At 43.0% G+C, this 8,655-nt stretch overlaps 2 protein-coding genes across 2 annotated transcripts in view; one reads left to right on the top strand and one right to left on the bottom strand.

Moving 5' to 3' along the window:
• Positions 1-6,231: 6,231 nt before the first annotated feature.
• The window catches only part of CUNH12orf43 (chromosome unknown C12orf43 homolog), a 25,538-nt gene continuing 23,114 nt past the window's right edge, over positions 6,232-8,655 (bottom strand). The window contains exon 7 of the mRNA XM_009280038.1: positions 6,232-6,453. The gene's annotated coding sequence lies outside the window, so the exon portion shown is untranslated. The remainder of the gene's footprint in view (positions 6,454-8,655) is intronic.
• HNF1A (HNF1 homeobox A) overlaps positions 8,041-8,655 on the top strand; it is a 17,185-nt gene continuing 16,570 nt past the window's right edge. The window contains exon 1 of the mRNA XM_009280010.1: positions 8,041-8,511. Within this exon, the coding sequence (XP_009278285.1) occupies positions 8,177-8,511 (335 nt within the window). The 5' untranslated portion in view covers positions 8,041-8,176. The remainder of the gene's footprint in view (positions 8,512-8,655) is intronic.

The raw sequence follows: 8,655 nt of genomic DNA, 5'->3' as shown, positions 1-8,655 counted from the left end.
GTGTCCCGAACGGCCGGGAGAGCCGCTGCGGCCTGGGCGTAGGCTGCGCTCCGGGGTGCCCCTGCTGGGCTGGGAAACCGGCTGCTCTTGCCGCTCTTCTGGCACGCCCGCCGCCTGCCCGCCGTCCCGCAGGGGTGCGTGACTCCCTCAGAACGGCTTTGCGTTGCTGTTGTGGTGGGTTTTTCTTCTGAAGGAGGGTTAGGTGGTAAACGCCAAGTTCAGGTAAGACAATTCATAAATTCGAGTGTTTAATTTAAATTCACAGTGTGTTTCTGGAGATTGCTGTATCTCTGAATTTGTTATCTTTTAAACAAAGCAAGTAAAATAAATGGGATCAATTCTCAAAATACTTTTTTTAAGGAAGGAAAATAACATTCAAGATACTTTGACCAAATAAAAATCATTTGCTTCACGTTATCACCAGCCCTGTGTTAAAACTGTGCAAGCCCCAGGCAGAGGAACTGGCAGCCGGTGTTGCCGGTCTCGTCTCTCTCCTCCCTGGTTTCTTTGGTGCTGCTGCCAAATCTTCAGTCCTTGATTATGTTTCTGCCAAATGCAGAACTGGTGTCTTGTCTTAGGTTTGCTTACCTGAGTAATCCTTACCTCCTGTTACTTCACTTGCAGCAATTTGTGCGAGTGCGGCTTTGTGCAGTGCGGAGCAGAGCAATTGTTCCAGTCCAGCTGGGCAGCCTCATTCATTGTTCCTTTTAGTGTGGGAGGGAGCAGAGCCAGTTTTAACTTACAGCTGGAGGTGATGTAATTGCATTAAATATAACTAGAAGAACAATGCCCGGGTCTGGTAAAAGTAGGTATTTGTTAAAAAAAAAAAAAAGTATGGAGAAATTCTATGCCTTAATAAAACAACTTTGCTAAAATCTTCAAAAAATTAATGGGACGTGGGGACATTCTCATTGCATCTACAGAGATGCCAGATGCCTCTAAAATGGCATTTGGAGCCCACTCTAGTTTATTTCTATTAGTGGATTGAATAAATGATTTCCATTTTGTCCATCTCGTTTATTCTCTTAAACGGAAAAAAACTTAGGCTGGTGTGTAGTCATGACACAGGATAAAAAGTAAGGAACTGTTTGTTTCTTCTCAGTTCTGTTACCAGTTGTCTGTGTAATCTTGGGTGGCTCACTTCATCTCTGCTAGCTCAGTTCCTTCATCAATAAAGAGGAAACTGCAACACGTTCCAGCCACCTGAAGTTTTGGGACACTGCAGAAGGAAGATGGTGCATACGCAACGCAGACTTACTTGGTCTCAGGGGAGGGAACGCCTGGGATTCTTGTGCTTCACTTAAACAGTGCTTTTAGTAAGATGGTGCTGGACTTTGAAGGCTTCTCCCCCCCCTGTATGCCTGTATCTTTATGCATTGAAAACAAGTGATTTGGGTTGTTGTCGCACCTCAGCATCCAAATCCTCTGTGCTTTTCACGGCCCTTTGGCCTCATGGACAGAAATGACCTTAGAGCTCCTGACACCATCAGCACTCCTCCCACTTGCCAAAATCTGCTTGAGGATTGGATTTGTCAACTATGAGGTGGAAATACTCAAAGTACCGTGACTGACTAGCTTACTGGGATCCCTGCTGGGGTCAGTCGTGGCAGGTAGGTGTGCTGGAAGGATTAGATGGCGAGTAATGCTAACATTTCCTCTCATCCAGCTCAGGCTGGGCTACCTTGGAAAAACTTTCTCCCCTATTTGACCGTATAGCTCTTTGCCCTCCAACTCACACCCCATACACAGTACTTGTGCCCATCTCAGTAGGTATAGAAAGCTTTGGTGGATATGATGCAAGGAGAGGAGTGAGTCATGCTCAAAATCTTGAGCTGTGGGGTACACAGCCTAGTCGATCAGTTTTGGTGGAAATTCTGGTGTTCCCACATACACACATCCCCTGTTAAAAAAATGCTCTCAGTAGGACTTGCACAATGGAGAAATGCCCTGCCTTTATTCTCCCTCAGCACAGCAGAAAAATCTACAGTAACAATTAGAAAACGGACAAATAACTTGGAATCCTCACTCTGCTGTGGTGCAACCCCAGTGTCTCTGGGATGCCTGTTTATGCTACCCTTTTCACCGATTGTAACAGAGTAAACGCAAGAGGGAAAAAAAAGAACGTCTCCATCTTTTTGAATCAATGCAGGGAAAGATAAATCAGTGTTTCAGCCTTGTCTTGGTACTAAAGAGCCTTTCTTAATTTTTTTCCCTTGAGAATAGGATGTAAAACTGATATTGGTATCTATGAAACAATACCCCTGCTTTGTGTCCTTATTGAAATAGCTTCCAATTTCTCAGACTTGCAAAATTTCCAGCACATTAATTTGGCACAAATGATTTATAGTTGATGAGCAATTAAGGTATAATTTTTTTCAGCATTTCAGGCTTTGTGACTAGACTACTAAATGATTTTGCAAGCTTACTCTATCATTACAGGATAGTGGTGGGATGAATTCACAGGAGAAATTTATTCCTCCTTGCAGACCCAGCATCTGCTCCTACTGCAAACTGGAGCACTGCTTGCATTCCCCAGATAATTTTGTATAGTCTTTCTTGAAATTCTCTGAATTTCAGTGACAGTTCAGTGACAGTTTACTCTGACATTACAAAGTCCTTCCAAAATACCTGTTCTGTCTGGAACCTTTGATGTAGATTGATGCATTACTTAGACCTGTCAAGGTATTTCAAAACTAAGGGCAAACAAAAATTAGGTGGTGGGGTTTTTTTCTTTTTATGTTTGGAAGGGTAGCTCCCAGAGGCAAGTTGGTGGAGAAAAATCAGATGAAAGTACTGGCTACAAATCCTCACCTCCAAATTGCTTAAATGTCATTAGATGACATTTAGCTAACCATGTCTTGATTCTGCTATAATGGAGGTGGAAAGAAAACCAGAGTAGCTTCACGTAGACACTTCACCTTTCAGGAAAGGACATGACAGGTATAGTTGTCAACCCTGCTTGGTTTTGGGAGGAACAAATAGCACGGAAATAAGCAGAAAGGAAAGGCAAAAAAAAACCCAAACAAACCAAGAGATCCAGTTTTGATAGTATAGCTCAGAGCTATGCCAGGCTATTCTGCTTGTAAGATCCTTGTGGGATTCCCCTCGATAAAAATAATTAAAATGTGCACTGACCAGTACATGACATGATTCTCTTCACTACCACCTAGTGGGAAACTCCTTCATTAACTGAATTCCAGAGCTGCTCCTGCTCTCCAATCTCATCCTCACCCTGATGGTAGAAACAGTGAGGAAGTGAAGGGGGAACAGACGGATGACTGGGAAGAAGGACGCTGTCCTGTTTCCCCATATAGGAAGAGGAATGGAGGGGAGAGAGGCAGCCTGTAATTTAAACCCATTATGCCCTATGGCATTATCACACCATCCAGGCCAGTTCTTAATGGTTGTTACACCTTAGCCTCAGTTTAACTGAGACTCCCAAAGCTTAACAAACGTTGTCTTTGGAGATAAACAGTAAAACATTTGTTCTTCTGGATGCAACTGAATCCTGCAAACAGCGGTAAGGAAAAACTCGGGAAGTTACTCCAGTGTCTCAGTCAAAAGGTATCCTTGCCCCCTTCTTGGCTCTGAAAGTTTAGGTTGTTCTGCTTCTGATTGCACTACTGAAAGTACGGAAGGAGGCACCAACTTCTCTGTAAAATCACATTTTTGATTATAATCACGTATTTCCAACAAAGACTACTAAATTAAAATGTAAATGGGTATACATTTGGCACGTTAAAACCATGTATTCAAGTGAGTCCTTTCCCACTGAGATACTCGGGGTTTGCGCAAATAGGTGAAATCCAACCCTACGAAAACAACATATAAGTGACAATTATCTCAGATTTTTCACACTCCTGTGTGCCATTTGGGGCTAAGCTCCCAATGCACAAATAATAATCAGTTTTGGTACTTGCATAGCTTTCTTTTCCCCAACGACAGAAATAAGGGTGAACGTTATAATGATAGCTCTCACATTGCAAGGAGGGGATGATGTTAATGTCATTCGGGCCAGTAAAGCATTTAGCAGTCTCAGCAGGAAGAACAGTAAAATGGTAAAGAATTATTAAAAGAACCATTTCTCTGTTTCTTTTGCCAATGGCAATTTTACCACCGTATTCAAGGAACTATGCAGGCTCCCTCTGCTAGCACTTTTATCATAAATATATTTAGGTTTTTTTCCTTCTCTGTATGCTCCTTGAAGCCACATTACATTGGCTTTATCCCAGCAAATTGCTGTATTTTTCATGTACACCTAATAATGGTTATAATTCATGAAATGAAAACAAAGGTAATAACAGTGTTGATACAAGAAGTCAGGCTTTGGGAGTCTATTCTGCCTTCCACTCTGTTCACAGGACTCTGCTGCCCGTTACTTTGGTTTTGCCCTAGTGTAATAAGTAGAATACAGACCAGTAAGCCTAAAATAAGAATGATGATCCTACTGTACACCCATTTATACTTTCACGCAGTCATTCTCAGTGTTAAGTAATCCACTTAATTAGTAATTCAACTACTTTATTATATGTAGGGGAGAAGGATTACGTTGGAACAGTTAATCAAGACAGACTATTATTTACCAATAAAATAGAATTCCATTAGAGGAACCCAAGACATCCTTGCCTGGAAGGATATTGGAGAATGACAGGAACCCAGTTTTATGGGATAGCTGTCACACAGTGTTGTCAGACTGTCTACTACTTCAGGAGAAAAGAAGAAAATCATTAAAAAAACCGCATAGAAGTATTTAAGTGTACATAGGACAATGCAAAGTAGTTGAACATGTTTAAATAATCTTTATTAAATTTACCATTAAAAAATAGAAATCAGACTTCTTGTGATTACTAATTGATATATTTCTCCAATCTGCATCCAAACTGATTTGTTAATGTAACATTGTTCCTGAGCCTGCTATTAAGCTGACCAGTTTAATGTTGTAAAGCTGCTTACATCTTGTCAGTGAAGCACTGAATTTGAGGGGTCTCAACCACCGTATTAGTTACACCTAAGGAAAAACAAGCAATTCTGCAGGAAAAAAAAAAAATACAAAAACAGATACTGCAAACATGAGAAAAACAAGCAGGTATCACTTGGTGTCTTCAAACTTCAAAAGTTTCCCCTATCACAATTACCAAGATCATATTAGTCAGGGTGACTTGAGAATCAAGTCACAGCCCAGCAAATTGTTGCAATTAAGGAAATAATCATATACTAAGCCCTGGTAATAGATGAAAATGACTATAGCAAAACCAAGACCTTTTCTTTCAAATATTCATCCTCAAGGCAAAATCCATGAGTACGGTCCAGTTACAGGAGAATGTTGTCTGGATTATGGCACTCTACAATTCAGCTCTTGCTCTACTACTAGAACTATAATCCAGCTGGTTAATCCTCGCAGCTTCCACCCTTGACCTCTGCTATTCTTACCTCACATCTGCATATTGTGGCACTTGTAATAATCTGAGAAAGATGATATTGCAATCCTTAGTGCCAGGGTATAAAATAGGCGTGCTGGCTAATTCGCAGCAGGAGTCTCCTTCCTGCTTCCCAAATGTCCAGTCTGACCACTAGCAATTTATAATGTTTAAGAAACGCTGAAAAGCTTGCTAGTTTTCCTGCACTGAAGAATCTGAAATACTTAACGGAGTGCTGAACCGTTCACTAGCACAATCTGGCAGGTTACAGTGTATGTAAAGCTGACAGTGTAGAAGTTTACTTCTTGTTTTGTTAATTGTCCAGGCTCCTACAGTTTAAAATGGACAGTTCTAATAGGCCAAGGGAAAAAGCCCTTCAGGATAAAGTGATAGGGAATATTTACCTCCTCCCCAGTATTTGAAAGGTTTCCATAATCAGCTAAGGATTCTCCACATGGCATCCAGTTGTAGCGTTCAGTGAGATCCTAACACCCAAACAGATGTTCATTTCTGTTTTTATAGACTTCAAAGTTCACTGGTTTCAAGACAGGCTGTTTTAAAAACTTCTGCAGCTGAAGGTCTTCAAGGCAAGCAGAAGCAACAGGACTTATGGGTGCATAAGGAATCCTTGAAAACACACAATATAGACAGATAATTTGTTGCTATGTTTTCTTCTCTTTACAGTTTCCCTCGACAAATATTGCTGTACTGACAAATATTGGGGCAAGAAATTAGGAAAACTGTAATAAAAAAATAAAACGCATGGAAATTGTATCAAAACATTGATAGAACAATGCCAAAAGCGCTCACCATTCTTTAAATACTCTTTATTAAGAGTATGGAAAAAAAAATCTTTAGAAACTAAAGATGTCTTTTTACATTAATGTTCACATGAAAATTTCTTACATTAAATGTTTTTACATGGACTCCAAATTGTTACTTCTTTTTAGCCACACAAAGAGAGTTTTCTGTATCCATCCAAGCTTTTTTAACTCACTGCAGTGAGGGGTCCTGGTACTCTGGGTGCAGACACCATCTGAAACAAAAGCTAACAGTTAACAACAGTCCTGGTTGAAAGGGTCAGCCAGCCCAGCAGCCCACCCAGCCTGCCCACCGCGGCTCTCTGTGCCCGGAGGGAGGAGGGGGTCCGGTCTGCAAAGGAGCTCCGTCCTTCAGCTGCTGACTTAGCATGTTGTCGCATGAGCCTGGAGAGCATGGCTAACGGTGCCCACAAAGGAAAAACGGGGGCCAAGGTCACTCTGCAGCATTGTCTTGGGACATTACTCAGTTTGGGGACAGTCCTACTAGGCTCCTCTTAGCTTAGGCTTGATGGGAGTGCATGAGAGACAAGTAGCTGCCCCTAGGAAACCTCCACTGAGACAATAGTTTGTCTAAGAAATCCTTCTCCTGTTGATCACACAAGGAATCATTTGCATGAGATGCTTGTGCATCAAGTCCACATGTGCACATCAAGTTATTCCCTAATTTAGCCACCCAAAGTAGACAGATTCATTCATATATTTTCAGACCAGAAAAGACAATTTAGTCATAAGGACTCCCTGAGAATTGCACTAAGCAACTCCAGCCGAGCTAGTGAGCATGTTTTAGGAAGTCACCCAACAGGTGGGAGCAGAACCTTAGAGCAGGGCTGGTATCAAGAGGGACTGGAGGTAGATGATAAATGGTAACCACAGGCCTGTCCAGAGCACTTTTCAGAACAAGCAGAGCAACTGATGATAGGGCAGGGACTTTCAGCCTGAACCAACACCCAGAGCTGTTCTTTATCGTGCTTGAATCACAAGCTGAGTGGGGCAAGCCCTATAATCCCCCAAATTATGTGGGTACACTGCTCCTCCTCATCAATTAAGCAATAAACATAGCAAGTTATAATGGAGGTACTAGTATTTGCATATCAAGATACCCAGCAAGCCAAAGCCAGAAGTGAAAAAGTCATTTAACACTTGATGCTCTGCCACAGAAGTCAGCTGGAGCTCCAGAACATCCTGTGAGTCTTGGAAATACTCATATAAACCCAGTGGTCACACTTCTCTGCTGGGTGGTTGCACAAAGGCTAGTGAAGCTGCCAGTGCGGCTTTCTCTCAGCCCAAAGCCTTTGGCAGGGGCTGAGACTGGCTGAACCTCACCACTGCCAGAGCTCTGAGCGGGCTCTGCAATCTTCCAATGGCAGCACCTTCTCCTGAACCACGCACAGCCAAAATGCACCTCTTCCTTTTGGGTACTCCACCTCCTTCCTTCTCTAAAACTAATGGGGCCAGAAATAAGCCACATTTCTCTATCCTTATTTTCCTAATTTTCTTTCCATAGCTTGCTTTACTTTTCCATGCTGCAGGCCTTCTATCCCTTCATTTTACTCTCCTTCTCTCTTCTGCTTCCCTCCCTTTCCCCCTCCCCCTGCTTTTTCTCCCTCTGCACTTTGTGAACTGCTGCTGCAGTGCTGAAGTCCAAAGTTCAGTAACTTGCTAAGCACACAGATAAATATGAACCTTGGAGAATTTACATTGCTCCAATGTAAACAGATAGCCAAGGGTCCCTTTATCAGCACTGGCTCAGGACAGTCGTGGGGGGTCTGAAGTGGCTCAATTTTGTATTTTGTTTTTTTTTGGGGGGGTGTAAAGGCGGGAGGCTGTGCTGTGCCCACTCTCCTGACAGTCGGGCGTGTTACCTCAGGAACATGGTGTAGGGAAGGTGGAAGCAGGATAACCCGAAATTCAAATCCAAGAGACACCAGCCTGAAGACCATGGTCTCGAAGCTGAGTCATCTTCAAGTGGAGCTGCTGGGAGCGCTGCTGGAGTCGGGGCTAACCAAGGAGACCCTGATTAAGGCGCTGAGCGAAGTGGAACCCTACATGCTCCAGAGTGAAAGTCAGCGCGCTATCAATGCCCTCCAGACAGAGAAAGGGGAACCCTGTCCCGACATCCCCAACCTCCCCAACGGAATGGGGGAGTCCAGGTTATCGGAAGATGAAACCTCTGATGACGGGGAGGAATTTACCCCTCCAATCATGAAGGAGCTGGAAAACTTGAGCCCTGAGGAGGCTGCTCACCAGAAGGCTGTGGTGGAAAGACTATTACAGTAAGGACAGATTTGCTGCTTCTCTTTGCTGCTTTCTTGCACTCTTCCCTCTAAATCTCTTTTCCTTTCCCCTTCCGCTCAGCGTCCCTGGTATTCACAGTTGCCAGCTGCACACAGAGGCAGTCTTCAGCCATGCCAGGACTA

The sequence above is a fragment of the Aptenodytes forsteri genome, unplaced genomic scaffold, assembly GCF_000699145.1.
Source record: "Aptenodytes forsteri isolate BGI_AS27 unplaced genomic scaffold, ASM69914v1 Scaffold323, whole genome shotgun sequence".
NCBI lineage: Eukaryota > Metazoa > Chordata > Aves > Sphenisciformes > Spheniscidae > Aptenodytes > Aptenodytes forsteri.
This window is presented reverse-complemented; position numbering and strand designations above follow the sequence as displayed.